At 33.9% G+C, this 16,226-nt stretch overlaps 2 protein-coding genes and 1 long non-coding RNA gene across 4 annotated transcripts; all 3 read left to right on the top strand.

Moving 5' to 3' along the window:
• Positions 1 to 2,817: 2,817 nt before the first annotated feature.
• On the top strand, positions 2,818 to 5,521 carry LOC140754892 (facilitated trehalose transporter Tret1-like). Its single transcript, XM_073090054.1, has 3 exons — positions 2,818 to 2,941; positions 3,483 to 4,381; positions 5,513 to 5,521. The coding sequence occupies exons 1-3, from the start codon at positions 2,818 to 2,820 to the stop codon at positions 5,519 to 5,521; spliced, it is 1,032 nt and encodes a 343-aa protein (XP_072946155.1).
• Positions 5,522 to 10,389: 4,868 nt separating this feature from the next.
• On the top strand, positions 10,390 to 11,568 carry LOC140754891 (facilitated trehalose transporter Tret1-like). Its single transcript, XM_073090053.1, has one exon. The coding sequence runs from the start codon at positions 10,390 to 10,392 to the stop codon at positions 11,551 to 11,553; it is 1,164 nt and encodes a 387-aa protein (XP_072946154.1). The 3' UTR covers positions 11,554 to 11,568.
• Positions 11,569 to 14,679: 3,111 nt separating this feature from the next.
• On the top strand, positions 14,680 to 16,019 carry LOC140754866 (uncharacterized). Of its 2 annotated transcripts, none has more exons than XR_012103716.1 (3): positions 14,680 to 14,737; positions 15,031 to 15,186; positions 15,886 to 16,019. It is a non-coding gene; the product is annotated as an uncharacterized LOC140754866 (long non-coding RNA). The 2 variants fall into 2 exon arrangements; XR_012103715.1 differs by having other exon boundaries at positions 14,684 to 14,737; positions 15,025 to 15,186.
• Positions 16,020 to 16,226: the final 207 nt, after the last annotated feature.

Below are 16,226 nucleotides of genomic sequence, written 5' to 3'. Positions count from 1 at the left end.
ACATTTTGCCGCCCGTCATAATCTGCCGCTCGGGACTGGCTGCCTCCTCCGTACCCGGCACACTACGCCTCTATAGCATCTTCCTGGAAAGATTCCAATCATCTTTCAAAATCACAGCAAAGAGCGGTGAAAGCAAGCCATTTTTGTAGGATAAACCTATAACAATAAGTGGATTTCTACATAGTTTAATTGACAAAAATGTAAACATAATGTTCCATTTGATTGTGTGATTTTTGATAATAATTGTATATGTTTAAGAACCGTCAATTCTTTTACAATAAATTAATCTAAAATCATCTCATAATTAATAAGCAAAAATTAATGATTTATTCTAGGATTTACATTTTGTTCATTAAAAACAAAATGTAATGCATCGATTTTATATAAAATGTTCAATGTTTTAGTTAAGATTTAATTTAAAATATTGAACGGTAAATCAATAGTTTATTTTGTGATACTATGACCTCAAATTATTATGATCCAATACCATTGAATGTTGTCATTATAAAGTGAATTGGCGGTGTGATGACATTTCCTGAGTCGAGATGATCACATTTCGAAGCTAGTCTCAGCACTCACTGGAGTGCCCGGCAACCTGTTATTGTTATCGGCAAAATATATTCAAAATTGTGGAACTAAAACATTCTACTTAGAAAGTAAGTAGTTTTAGTTATTATTTATTTTGAATCTGTTTACCTATTATTTTAAGCAGTATTTGTAATTTGAAAACATCGCAATTACAAAGTGATTAATTTTGAAAAGTGTTTAATGATTTATCATCTGCAATAAATGAACCTAACCAGACTAGTAACGTCATAACTGCTGACGTCACCATTCCCGTGTACATTTGTATTTTTTCATATTAGAAATGATCGATTTCAGGCTAACGTTAAGGGATATTAATTTTCGAAGTGTCGTTGAAATCGTCTAAAATATAATTTGTAGGAGTGACATAGGCTATATACTTAAGCAATCAGGTTTTGTTGTTTATAATAATAATTCGTCTAGTCCAAATAATTATGCATTATTGTGTTTTATTCCAAGGTTATCATTTAGTACTATTTCATTATTCATGCGAAATTCTGCCGATATTTTACATTTACCAAAACTAGAATTACTTAATGTGAACATAAAGTTTATAATCCATTAGAGTCGTCTGACATGTGCAGACCTACCGTACTATACTTTGTCACTATCAATAAAAATAATAATGTTATACATATTTACACAGATGTAACCATTGTAATTTAAATATGTACAAATATACTAGTGAATACAGTTATGTGTTTGTTATTTTGAAACAGTTTATTGCAATTTTTCAATTAAAATTACGCTTACTCGCATATCAAATCGTAATTGGTAGTTTTTTAAACTTCTTGTGTATGCCTTTAGAGGTTAAATTTAAAAAGTAGCTGCAATAAATTCAATATGATACAGAAAAGTATAGAAAAGAGTTAGAAGGAAAGACAGAAAGTAAGATATATTTTGATTAATATATTCCTATGTAAATATTAATCACGTGGACTTGTTTTTTAGCCTACGTAGGTTTATTATCAGTATTTATTATGAACTTACAACGGCAACAGCAACACGACTATACTGCTCCCCTGATGGTAAGTGATAACTGTTCTCGTCCAGTATCAACAATATATGAGATTTGAGCCCGCCACAAAGTGTACTGTCCTTAGGAAATAAGTTGGAAGACCTCATGTTAGTCTCTCATGTTACAACACCCTTGGAACAAAACCCAGAAGCATTTTAGCAGAAAATCTTCGTCAAATGTCCAGAGGTAATACAAATGTGAGAAAATTCACGTGCTATCATAAGTGTTCATGTAAATATAAGGGTTCGATGAGTAATATTTATTTAATTATCGACATTCGATTATCTATTGACAAAGTTGCAGATACTGTGAGCGACACAACAAGCATCTACATTATCTTCAATTTGTGAAACGGTTCACAAAGATGAGCAAATAGGTCATTAATATAATTGGCTTGATTTTGGATTTGATACGGGTAGACGAGCACAGAAGATGTGGGAAGTGCATGTGTATAGGCAGGTTTGTTTATAAGTTTTTTATTTGCTTCGGGTCGGGGGGTTTAGTGCGATAAAAATCCCACATAACCGGGCGTCGCTCCCACGTCGTCGGGGACCTTTTGAAGGTTTCCTCCTCGTAAACAAAAAAAAACAAAGAAAAGGTCAAATACATGGTGCAAGAAACTTCAAGTCAGTATAATTTGCACGCCTTTTGGAATTCCATGGAAAAGTTTCAGGCACGTGGGTTTCTTTTCATGTTTTGCTTAACCACTAACGAAATATTTTATACAGTCACCTGAGTTTGAAAAATCAGATTTGCCTGTTACTTCAGTACAGACATCAGGTTCCAATATTTTTTTAGTACGATAACCGTACTAAAAAATATGGAAGCCGTTGTTGATATTCATTTATAACATGGCCAGTCAAATTATATGGTCTTTGAGTATCTTATTTTCTTATTTGTCTATATTATTTTCTTTTATCCTCAAGGATAATTGTAGAGAGTTTTCAGGTATGAAGAGAATATAAAATTTTATGCGTATCTTTGAACAGTTTTAAAATCACAAGACCCTACCTGGGAACCAAATCTTAGTCCTCCATAATAGGATGTCGAATTCCATTTCACGAACAATTTTGATACTTTAAAAAAATATTAGCAATGACACTATTGGTAATTTTTATAAGTAATATGTGACTTGTACATTTTCTTTATAATACGAATCTCTTATTACAGATGTTGGTGCTGTTGACATGACGCGATGACGATGTCGATGAAACATGACGCAATGTTTATATTCATTTGCCGGTGGGATGATCTATGCTTTTCCATCTGTACTTAATCCAGAAGTCTCCCGAAACTCTACAGAAATCAACATAAGCTCTGAGGAATTATCCTGGATAGGTAAGGCTTTCCAAAGACCATGTTTATCTTAAGCTACTACTGCTGCTATCACGCTGTAGTAAGGGCTAATGACCAATTTGACTCTTCAATATACTTGAGCCGTATTAACACTTATCTTCAATTTGTATCTTGTTGGTTCTTGATGCGGCACCAACTTCTTATTTTTGACGTGACAACGTCTTATAATTCGATGGAGCCGGCTTCACGTACCAAAAAACATGACTCATGCGGCGTTACCTCGCTCTGAAGCGTTCCATTTAAGGCCTGAAGGGCAAGCGAGAGCGCGGAACGAGCGACAAAGAGGCACAATCAGCCTCCGTGTATTTACCTCCTTCTCTATATCCATACAAAATGTCTATCAAACATTTTTTTTTTTTTTTTGAAAAATGCAACCATTCCATCAGTATTTTCTTATGACGTTTTCACGTTCAACTATCGTCAGTAAACCGACTTTACAGACAACCGATTTGTTTTTAATTATAAATTTACTACTTCTTTGATTTTGAGCCATAAGTTTAATACCTAATTGTCTTCTTTTCAGCTGCTTGCAATGGAATATCTGGAATTATTGGATTCGTCTTTCTATCACCAATGTTTCAAATCTATGGAAGACAACCGACATTTATTACCTTAAATATGTGTATACTGGTCGGTTGGGTTATTTTGTACTTCGCAAACAGTGTTACAACTTTGGTTATAGGGAGACTAGCGCAGGGATTATCCGTGGGAGGAGGATACTTTGTGGGCATCATCCTTGGTGAAACCAGTTATAAGAAGAAAAGAGGCTATTTCATGACAATAAAGAAAGTATCAGTTGCAGCAGGATCCTTGATCTGTCATTCCTTAGGTATTGTGTACACTTGGCGCTTAACAACTCTCTTAGGAGCAATCACTTTAACTTTGTCAGCAATATTATTGCTATTTTGTCCGGAAAGTCCATCTTTCCTGGCCATGAAAGGTCGGTTTGATGAATCCAAAAAATCTTTCTACTGGCTATTTGGAAAATCACCGGAGAGCCAAAGAGAACTAGCAGAAATGTTGACAGCACAAATCAAGAGTATTGAAAGCAAGAGACGGGAAAACAAAAAATCGCTCGTGCTCGAAACGATGAAGACAGTGTTACGTAAAGACTTTCAAAGACCATTTTGGATAGTAGCGATAGCAATTTTAGCTATGGATGCATGTGGTAGATTCTTTTTGTTGGCATACATAACTCAGATTATGATAGAACTAACTGGGAACGTTTCTATATCGATGTACTGTTCGGTTGTAGCAGATTGTGTTTTAATACTGGCTTTGTTCATTTCTTGTGTCGTTGTTAAGTCGTTTGACAGACGTACAATTTTATTCCGATTGGGTTCAGTATCCGTGGGACTCATGTTTTTAGTGAGTCTCGCAGAATTATTAAGAGAAAACTTAGATGTAACAAGTATGAAATGGGTAACATCAGCATGTATATTACTACATAGTTTCATTTATAACATAGGCCTTATACCATTAATATTTATATTAACGACTGAAATATATCCATTAGAATATAAGGGCTTGGGAACATTTGCATCAGGAATAATGTTTTCAGCGTTTTATGCATTAACTATAAAAATATCACCGATATTAATGGAAAAAACTGGTATAGGAGGCACTTATGCTATATTTGGCCTGTGCTTCTTTGTTTGTCTTTTTATATTATATCTTATTTTGCCAGAAACTAAAGATAGAACTTTACAAGAAATCGAAAATGAAATACGAGGTGTACAGAACGAGAAAACTGAAGTAGAATTAATTTTATTAAATTGTTGATATGTTTAAGTATTACCTTATGCAGTTTTATTTCAATATCAGTTTCAGATGGACGCCAAAATAAATATTTTGAAGGCAAAAAATGCCTAATGAGGTTTCATTAGATCTGACATATCGTTAGACTCAAATATTTTGGGTCCAATTGAAGGTGGTAGAACCCTTTGTGATTCGACTCCAGGGGCACCACCACTACACCTATTTTTACCTTTGTAAGAAACAGTGTGTAAGAAACACACTTTTCCAAGCCGTTCCAGCTTACGTCTTCTGGGGTAGCGGCGCATCTGTGGCCGCCTTAGGTAGGAATCCTATCTGGAGTTGACTACAGATGTCCATGGGCGGCAGTAGCCACTTACCATCAGGTGGACTTCATACTCGTCTGCTACTCGTATATTATTAAAAAAAATCATTACTACACTTTCATCACGCATCCTTCACCAGACCGAGTGAAGGTGGTAGAACCATTTTTGGTTCGTCTCCGGAGGCACCACCGCCACTTTTTGATTATTGTTGTTTCTTTTTTATAATTAATACGATAATTTATTAGCCTACATAAATTTCGACATATTTTTTGTTGTTATACTAGTTGTTTTATCAATCTATTCCATTTGATTACGGTTTTAGCAAATGGTACCTAAATAACATGAATAAAATTATGTACTTATTACCGCAAATAAATAAAATCGTACAGTCTGCCTGTAATTTCAAATATTCTTAACATTTGAAATCAGCATTTAAAACATTAAATTTAATGATTTTATACACTTATTCCAGTTTGTATAATTGGATTAAGTTAACACAATTATTATGAGAATCCGCAATGGATTTTCCTTTGAATTCCTTTTGCCACAATTATATTATTTACTGTTCCTTAATTGATTCTTAGATTGAAAATTATTTTCTACTTTTTTGTTGGTTTTATCATAAAAGCGTGTTTTTTAGTTTTTTGAACTATATTTATTTTATTAATTTTTAGTATTTGTTGTTATAGCGACCACCATTATGCATCGTTTGTAAAAAATCAATTGTCTATCTATTACGGTTTAAGAGATAAAGCCCAGTGACACACGTACAGACAGCGGAGGGTTTCGTTTTACCCTTTGAGTACGGAATCGTAAAAATCATTCTACAAGAGGGCATTATAGATATGTTTCAGAACATTTGAGTTATAGGGAAATAACATTATTATTTTCTAAACTAAAAGTCACGCTATAACAGTTACTGAAACTAATAAAAAGCATAATAATAATTATTTGCAATCTAGTAACTTGCGATGAAGTTTCTCTAAGCCGCTTAAACAATCCGGCCTCGAAAATCGTTAATCCTGAGGATGTTGATAAAGACAATGGTACAAAATTATTAAAATGTCAATATTATTAAAAATTTTGAATTAAATTGTACGTTCAAAGAGGATAGAAATCGGGTTCAAATTGGATTCCGTTACTTGTTACTTACATACATACCTACATACATACATACATACAACCCAAGCTAATAAAAGCGTGTTAAAATGATTACATTTTAGTGTTACATTTTGCCGCCCGTCATAATCTGCCGCTCGGGACTGGCTGCCTCCTCCGTACCCGGCACACTACGCCTCTATAGCATCTTCCTGGAAAGATTCCAATCATCTTTCAAAATCACAGCAAAGAGTGGTGAAAGCAAGCCATTTTTGTAGGATAAACCTCTAACAATAAGTGGATTTCTACATAGTTTAATTGACAAAAATGTAAACATAATGTTCCATTTGATTGTGTGATTTTTGATAATAATTATATATGTCGGCACGAAGCGACCTTCAAGAACCGTCAATTCTTTTACAATAAATTAATCTAAAATCATCTCATAATTAATAAGCAAAAATTAATGATTTATTCTAGGATTTACATTTTGTTCATTAAAAACAAAATGTAATGCATCGATTTTTGATAAAATGTTCAATGTTTTAGTTAAGATTTAATTTAAAATATTGAACGGTAAATCAATAGTTTATTTTGTGATATTATGACCTCAAATTATTATGATCCAATACCATTGAATGTTGTCATTATAAAGTGAATTGGCGGTGTGATGACATTTCCTGAGTCGAGATGATCACATTTCGAAGCTAGTCTCAGCACTCACTGGAGTGCCCGGCAACCTGTTATTGTTATCGGCAAAATATATTCAAAATTGTGGAACTAAAACATTCTACTTAGAAAGTAAGTAGTTTTAGTTATTATTTATTTTGAATCTGTTTACCTATTATTTTAAGCAGTATTTGTAATTTGAAAACATCACAATTACAAAGTGATTAATTTTGAAAAGTGTTTAATGATTTATCATCTGCAATATGTGAACCTAACCAAACTAGTAACGTCATCACTGCTGACGTCACCATTCCCGTGTACATTGGTATTTTTTCATATTAGAAATGATCGATTTCAGGCTAACGTTAAGGGATATTAATTTTCGAAGTGTCGTGGGAATCGTCTAAAATATAATTTGTAGGAGTGACATAGGCTATATACTTAAGCAATCAGGTTTTGTTGTTTATAATAATAATTCGTCTAGTCCAAATAATTATGCATTATTGTGTTTTATTCCAAGGTTATCATTTAGTACTATTTCATTATTCATGCGAAATTCTGCCGATATTTTACATTTACCAAAACTAGAATTACTTAATGTGAACATAAAGTTTATAATCCATTAGATTATTAACAAATTAATGTGTCCAGCTCTCCTTTACTTCATATTTTTACCAACAATCAGTAAACAGATGATTATTCGCAGATTTAATGCGAATGGTATGCGAGTGCGAGTGGTATGTATGGTGGTGTATATTTTTAATTTTTGCATCTGCATGCATCCTTTGAGGGAGGGAGGGTGGTACATACTGCATGGTTTAAAATATATACCATCATACATATTTGTAGCGGATTGTTGCGAAGTAGTTTTAATCTTAACTTAATAGCATGGATTTCCTCAAAGTAACGCCTGATACAATTAACTATCTAATAATGTTATACATATTTACACAGATGTAACCATTGTAATTTAAATATGTACAAATATACTAGTGAATACAGTTATGTGTTTGTTATTTTGAAACAGTTTATTGCAATTTTTCAATTTAAATTACGCTTACTCGCATATCAAATCGTAATTGGTAGTTTTTTAAACTTCTTGTGTATGCCTTTAGAGGTTAAATTTAAAAAGTAGCTGAAATAAATTGAATATGATACAGACAAGTATAGAAAAGAGTTAGAAGGAAGGACAGAAAGTAAGATATATTTTGATTAATATATTCATATGTAAATATTAATCACGTGGACTTGTTTTATAGCCTACGTAGGTTTATTATCAGTATTGTTTATGAACTTACAACGGCAACAGCAACACGACTATACTGCTCCCCTGATGGTAAGTGATAACTGTTCTCGTCCAGTATCAACAATATATGAGATTTGAGTCCGCCACAAAGTGTACTGTCCTTAGGGAATAAGTTGGAAGACCTCATGTTAGTCTCTCATGTTACAACACCCTTGAAACAAAACCCAGAAGCATTTTAGCAGAAAATCTTCGTCGAATGTCCAGAGGTAATACAGATGTGAGAAAATTCACGTGCTATCATAAGTGTTAATGTAAATATAAGTGTTCGATGAGTAAGATTTATTTAATTTTTGACATTCGATTATCTATTGACAAAGTTGCAGATACTGTGAGCGACACAACAAGCATCTACATTACCTTCAATTTGTGAAACGGTTCACAAAGATGAGCAAATAGGTCATTTATATAATTGGCTTGATTTTGGATTTGATACGGGTAGACGAGCACAGAAGATGTGGGAAGTGCATGTGTATCGGCAGGTTTGTTTATAACTTTTTTATTTGCTTATTTTTCATTAAATGTCCATTACTGTTCGTTGCTAGGTCACATACATAGTGTCCCTGTAGTTCCGGGACTAGAATAGGGCTGCGGTATCCCCTGCCTGTCGTAAGAGGCGACTAAAAGGGGGCTTCCGGGGTTGCAGGCGGCAAGAGTGGGAGCTCGAACCGTCCAGAAAGCGACCCCGGGAAGGACTCACCGGATGTCGCAATCACCAGATGTTGTGGGAGGAGAGAACGCTCCCCCAGGGCAGAGCCCGATCCGGGCATCGCGCTTGGAGTTCTCCACCAAGCGTTGAGGACGGCCACCGGGGGGGGAGGGGAGTGGGGGGGGTTTAGTCCGATAAAAATCCCACATAACCGGGCGTCGCTCCCACGTCGTCGGGGACCTTTTGAAGGTTTCCTTCTCGTAAACAAAAAAAAACAAAGAAAAGGTCAAATACATGGTGCAAGAAACTTCAAGTCAGTATAATTTGCACGCCTTTTGGAATTCCATGGAAAAGTTTCAGGCACGTGGGTTTCTTTTCATGTTTTGCTTAACCACTAACGAAATATTTTATACAGTCACCTGAGTTTAAAAAAATCAGATTTGCCTGTTACTTCAGTACAGACATCAGGTTCCAATATTTTTTTAGTACGATAACCGTACTAAAAAATATGGAAGCCGTTGTTGATATTCATTTATAACATGGCCAGTCAAATTATATGGTCTTTGAGTATCTTATTTTCTTATTTGTCTATATTATTTTCTTTTATCCTCAAGGATAATTGTAGAGAGTTTTCAGGTATGAAGAGAATATAAAATTTTATGCGTATCTTTGAACAGTTTTAAAATCACAAGACCCTACCTGAGAACCAAATTTTAGTCCTCCATAATAGGATGTCGAATTCCATTTCACGAACAATTTTGATACTTTAAAAAAATATTAGCAATGACACTAAGTATTGGTATTTTTTATAAGTAATATGTGACTTGTACATTTTCTTTATAATACGAATCTCTTATTGCAGATGTTGGTGCTGTTTGCGGCATGTTTATATTCATTTGCCGGTGGGATGATCTATGCTTTTCCATCTGTACTTAATCCAGAAGTCTCCCGAAACTCTACAGAAATCAAAATAAGCTCTGAGGAATTATCCTGGATAGGTAAGGCTTTCCAAAGACCATGTTTATCTTAAGCTACTACTGCTGCTATCACGCCGTAGTAAGGGCTAATGACCAATTTGACTCTTCAATATACTTGAGCCGTATTAACACTTATCTTCAATTTGTATCTTGTTGGTTCTTGATGCGGCACCAACTTCTTATTTTTGACGTGACAACGTCTTATAATTCGATGGAGCCGGCTTCACGTACCAAAAAACATGACTCATGCGGCGTTACCTCGCTCTGAGGCGTTCCATTTAAGGCCTGAAGGGCAAGCGAGAGCGCGGAACGAGCGACAAAGAGGCACAATCAGCCTCCGTGTATTTACCTCCTTCTCTATATCCATACAAAATGTCTATCAAACATTTTTTTTTTTTGAAAAATGCAACCATTCCATCAGTATTTTCTTATAACGTTTTCACGTTCAACTATCGTCAGTAAACCGACTTTACAGACAACCGATTTGTTTTTAATTATAAATTTACTACTTCTTTGATTTTGAGCCATAAGTTTAATACCTAATTGTCTTATCTTCAGCTGCTTGCAATGGAATATCTGGAATTATTGGATTCGTCTTTCTATCACCAATGTTTCAAATATATGGAAGACAACCGACATTAATTACCTTAAATATGTGTATACTGGTCGGTTGGGTTATTTTGTACTTCGCAAACAGTGTTACAACTTTGGTTATAGGGAGACTAGCGCAGGGATTATCTGTGGGAGGAGGATACTTTGTGGGCATCATCCTTGGTGAAACCAGTTATAAGAAGAAAAGAGGCTATTTCATGACAATAAAGAAAGTATCAGTTGCAGCAGGATCCTTGATCTGTCATTCCTTAGGTATTGTGTACACTTGGCGCTTAACAGCTCTCTTAGGAGCAATCACTTTAACTTTGTCAACAATATTATTGCTATTTTGTCCGGAAAGTCCATCTTTCCTGGCCATGAAAGGTCGGTTTGATGAATCCAAAAAATCTTTCTACTGGCTATTTGGAAAATCACCGGAGAGCCAAAGAGAACTAGCAGAAATGTTGACAGCACAAATCAAGAGTATTGAAAGCAAGAGACGGGAAAACAAAAAATCGCTCGTGCTCGAAACGATGAAGACAGTGTTACGTAAAGACTTTCAAAGACCATTTTGGATAGTAGCGATAGCAATTTTAGCTATGGATGCATGTGGTAGATTCTTTTTGTTGGCATACATAACTCAGATTATGATAGAACTAACTGGGAACGTTTCTATATCGATGTACTGTTCGGTTGTAGCAGATTGTGTTTTAATACTGGCTTTGTTCATTTCTTGTGTCGTTGTTAAGTCGTTTGACAGACGTACAATTTTATTCCGATTGGGTTCAGTATCCGTGGGACTCATGTTTTTAGTGAGTCTCGCAGAATTATTAAGAGCAAACTTAGATGTAACAAGTATGAAATGGGTAACATCAGCATGTATATTACTACATAGTTTCATTTCAAACATAGGCCTTATACCATTAATATTTATATTAACGACTGAAATATATCCATTAGAATATAAGGGCTTGGGAACATTTGCATCAGGAATAATGTTTTCAGCGTTTTATGCATTAACTATAAAAATATCACCGATATTAATGGAAAAAACTGGTATAGGAGGCACTTATGCTATATTTGGCCTGTGCTTCTTTGTTTGTCTTTTTATATTATATCTTATTTTGCCAGAAACTAAAGATAGAACTTTACAAGAAATCGAAAATGAAATACGAGGTGTACAGAACGAGAAAACTGAAGTAGAATTAATTTTATTAAATTGTTGATATGTTTAAGTATTACCTTATGCAGTTTTTTTTCAATATCAGTTTCAGATGGACGCCAAAATAAATATTTTGAAGGCAAAAAATGCCTAATGAGGTTTCATTAGATCTGACATATCGTTAGACTCAAATATTTTGGGTCCAATTGAAGGTGGTAGAACCCTTTGTGATTCGACTCCAGGGGCACCACCACTACACCTATTTTTACCTTTGTAAGAAACAGTGTGTAAGAAACACACTTTTCCAAGCCGTTCCAGCTTAGTCTTCTGGGGTAGCGGCGCATCTGTGGCCGCCTTAGGTAGGAATCCTATCTGGAGTTGACTACAGATGTCCATGGGCGGCAGTAGCCACTTACCATCAGGTGGACTTCATACTCGTCTGCTTCTCGTATAATTTAAAAAAAAAATCATCACTACACTTTCATCACGCATCCTTCACCAGACCGAGTAAAGGTGGTAGAACCATTTTTGGTTGGTCTCCGGAGGCACCACCGCCACTTTTTGATTATTGTTGTTTCTTTTTTATAATTAATACGATAATTTATTAGCCTACATAAATTTCGACATATTTTTTGTTGTTATACTAGTTGTTTTATCAATCTATTCCATTTGATCACGGTTTTAGCAAATGGTACCTAAATAACATGAATAAAATTATGTACTTATTACCGCAAATAAATAAAATCGTACAGTCTGCCTGTAATTTCAAATATTCTTAACATTTGAAATCAGCATTTAAAACATTAAATTTAATGATTTTATACACTTATTCCAATTTGTATAATTGGACAAAGTTAACACAATTATTATGAGAATCCGCAATGGATTTTCCTTTGAATTAATAAGTAACGCCGCAGAAAAAACATGTATAGCTTACATGCTTTTGCCACAATTATATTAATTACTGTTCCTTAATTGATTCTTAGACTGAAAATTATTTTCTACTTTTTTGTTGGTTTTATCATAAAAGCGTGCTTTTTTAGTTTTTTGAACTATATTTATTTTATTAATTTTTAGTATTTGTTGTTATAGCGACCACCATTATGCATCGTTTGTAAAAAATCAATTGTCTATCTATTACGGTTTAAGAGATAAAGCCCAGTGACACACGTACAGACAGCGGAGGGTTTCGTTTTACCCTTTGAGTACGGAATCGTAAAAATCATTTTACAAGAGGGCAGTATAGATATGTTTCAGAACATTTCAGTTATAGGGAAATAACATCATTATTTTCTAAACTAAAAGTCACGCTATAACAGTTACTGAAACTAATAAAAAACAATAATTATTTGCAATCTAGTAGCTTGCGATGAAGTTTCTCTAAGCCGCTTAAACAATCTGGCCTCGAAAATCGTTAATCCTGAGGATGTTGATAAGGACAATGGTACAAAATTATTAAAATGTCAATATTATTAAAAATTTTGAATTAAATTGTACGTTCAAAGAGGATAGAAATCGGGTTCAAATTGGATTCCGTTACTTGTTACTTACATACATACCTACATACATACATACATACAACCCAAGCTAATAAAAGCGTTTTAAAATGATTACATTTTAGTGTTACATTTTGCCGCCCGTCATAATCTGCCGCTCGGGACTGGCTGCCTCCTCCGTACCCGGCACACTACGCCTCTATAGCATCTTCCTGGAAAGATTCCAATCATCTTTCATAATCAAAGCAAAGAGCGGTGAAAGCAAGCCATTTTTGTAGGATAAACCTATAACAATAAGTGGATTTCTACATAGTTTAATTGACAAAAATGTAAACATAATGTTCCATTTGATTGTGTGATTTTTGATAATAATTATATATGTCGGCACGAAGCGACCTTCAAGAACCGTCAATTCTTTTACAATAAATTAATCTGAAATCATCTCATCAAGCAAAAATTAATGATTTATTCTAGGATTTACATTTTGTTCATTAAAAACAAAATGTAATGCATCGATTTTATATAAAATGTTCAATGTTTTAGTTAAAATTTAATTTAAAATATTGAACGGTAAATCAATAGTTTATTTTGTGATATTATGACCTCAAATTATTATGATCCAATACCATTGAATGTTGTCATTATAAAGTGAATTGGCGGTGTGATGACATTTCCTGAGTCGAGACGATCACATTTCGAAGCTAGTCTCAGCACTCACTGGAGTGCCCGGCAACCTGTTATTGTTATCGGCAAAATATATTCAAAATTGTGGAACTAAAACATTCTACTTAGAAAGTAAGTAGTTTTAGTTATTATTTATTTTGAATCTGTTTACCTATTATTTTAAGCAGTATTTGTAATTTGAAAACATCGCAATTAGAAAGTGATTAATTTTGAAAAGTGTTTAATGATTTATCATCTGCAATAACTGAACCTAACCAGACTAGTAACGTCATCACTGCTGACGTCACCATTCCCGTGTTCATTTGTATTTTTTCATATTAGAAATGATCGATTTCAGGCTAACGTTAAGCGATATTTTTTTTCGAAGTGTCGTTGGAATCGTCTAAAATATAATTTGTAGGAGTGACATAGGGTATATGCTTAAGCAATCAGGTTTTGTTGTTTATAATAATAATTCGTCTAGTCCAAATGATTATGCATTATTGTGTTTTATTCCAAGGTTATCATTTAGTACTATTTCATTATTCATGCGAAATTCTGCCGATATTTTACATTTACCAAAACTAGAATTACTTAATGTGAACATAAAGTTTATAATCCATTAGAGTCGTCTGACATGTGCAGACCTACCGTACTATACTTTGGCACTATGAATAAAAAGAATAATGTTATACATATTTACACAGATGTAACCATTGTAATTTAAATATGTACAAATATACTAGTGAATACATTTATGTGTTTGTTATTTTGAAACAGTTTATTGCAATTTTTCAATTTAAATTACGCTTACTCGCATATCAAATCGTAATTGGTAGTTTTTTAAACTTCTTGTGTATGCCTTTAGAGGTTAAATTTTAAAAGTAGCTGAAATAAATTCAATATGATACAGAAAAGTAAAGAAAAGAGTTAGAAGGAAAGACAGAAAGTAAGATATATTTTGATTAATATATTCCTATGTAAATATTAATCACGTGGACTTGTTTTATAGCCTACGTAGGTTTATTATCAGTATTTTATATGAACTAACAACGGCAACAGCAACACGACTATACTGCTCCCCTGATGGTAAGTGATAACTGTTCTCGTCCAGTATCAACAATATATGAGATTTGAGTCCGCCACAAAGTGTACTGTCCTTAGGGAATAAGTTGGAAGACCTCATGTTAGTCTCTCATGTTACAACACCCTTGAAACAAAACCCAGAAGCATTTTAGCAGAAAATCTTCGTCGAATGTCCAGAGGTAATACAGATGTGAGAAAATTGACGTGCTATCATAAGTGTTCATGTATATATAAGGGTTCGATGAGTAATATTTATTTTATTATTGACATTCGATTATCTATTGACAAAGTTGCAGATACTGTGAGCGACACAACAAGCATCTACATTATCTACAATTTATGAAACGGTTCACAAAGATGAGCAAATAGGTCATTTATATAATTGGCTTGATTTTGGATTTGATACGGGTCGACGAACACAGAAGATGTGGGAAGTGCATGTGTATCGGCAGGTTTGTTTATAACTTTTTTCTTTGCTTATTTTTCATTAAATGTCAGTAAAAATCCCACATAACCGGGCGTCTCTCCCACGTCGTCGTGGACTTTTTGAAGGTTTTCCCCTCGTAAACAAAAAAAAAGAAAAGGTCAAATACATGGTGCAAGAAACTTCAAGTCAGTAAAATTCACACGACTTTTAGAATTCCACGGAAAAGTTTCAGGCACGTGGGTTTCTTTTCATGTTTTGCTTAACCACTAACGAAATATTTTATACAGTCACCTGAGTTTGAAAAATCAGATTTGCCTGTTATTTCAGTTCAGATATCAGGTTACAATATTTTTTTTAGTACGATAACCGTACTAAAAATATGGAAGCCGTTGTTGATATTCATTTATAACATGGCCAGTCAAATTATATCTATAATTATTATAGGTCCTAATTATAGGTCTTTGAGTATCTTATTTTCTTGTTATTGTCTATATTATTTTCTTTCATCCTCAAAGATCATTGTAGAGAATTTTCAGGCATGAAGAGAATATAAAATTTTATGCGTAACTTTGAACAGTTTTAAAATCATACGAGGATGTCGAATTCCTTTTCATGAACTATTTTGATACTTTGAAAAAATATTAGCAATGTCACTATTGGTATTTTTATTATAAATAATATGTGACTTGTACATTTTGTTTATAATACGAATCTCTTATTACAGATGTTGGTGCTGTTTGCGTCATGTTTATATTCATTTGCCGGTGGGATGATCTATGCTTTTCCATCTGTACTTAATCCAGAAGTCTCCCGAAACTCTTCAGAAATCAAAATAAGCTCTGAGGAATTATCCTGGATAGGTAAGGCTTTCCAAAGACCATGTTTATCTTAAGCTACTACTGCTGCTATCACGCTGTAGTAAGGGCTAATGACCAATTTGACTCTTCAATATACTTGAGCCGTATTAACACTTATCTTCAATTTGTATCTTGTTGGTTCTTGATGCGGCACCAACTTCTTATTTTTGACGTGACAACGTCTTATAATTCGATGGAGCCGGCTTCA

Source organism: Epargyreus clarus, unplaced genomic scaffold, assembly GCF_041222505.1.
Source record: "Epargyreus clarus isolate Ecla_fem2 unplaced genomic scaffold, WU_Ecla_fem_2.2 ptg000031l, whole genome shotgun sequence".
NCBI lineage: Eukaryota > Metazoa > Arthropoda > Insecta > Lepidoptera > Hesperiidae > Epargyreus > Epargyreus clarus.
Note: the sequence above shows the minus strand (reverse complement) of the source record. Positions and strands in the feature narration are given on the sequence as shown.

What these genes read in the sequence shown, in the direction of transcription:
- LOC140754892 (XM_073090054.1), top strand. Translation starts at nt 2,818, where the DNA reads ATGACGCAATGTTTATATTCATTTGCCGGTGGGATGATCTATGCTTTT. An exon ending in TGAGGAATTATCCTGGATAG is followed by an intron (nt 2,942 to 3,482) that starts GTAAGGCTTTCC and finishes TCTTCTTTTCAG; the next exon opens with CTGCTTGCAATGGAATATCT.
- LOC140754891 (XM_073090053.1), top strand. Translation starts at nt 10,390, where the DNA reads ATGTGTATACTGGTCGGTTGGGTTATTTTGTACTTCGCAAACAGTGTT.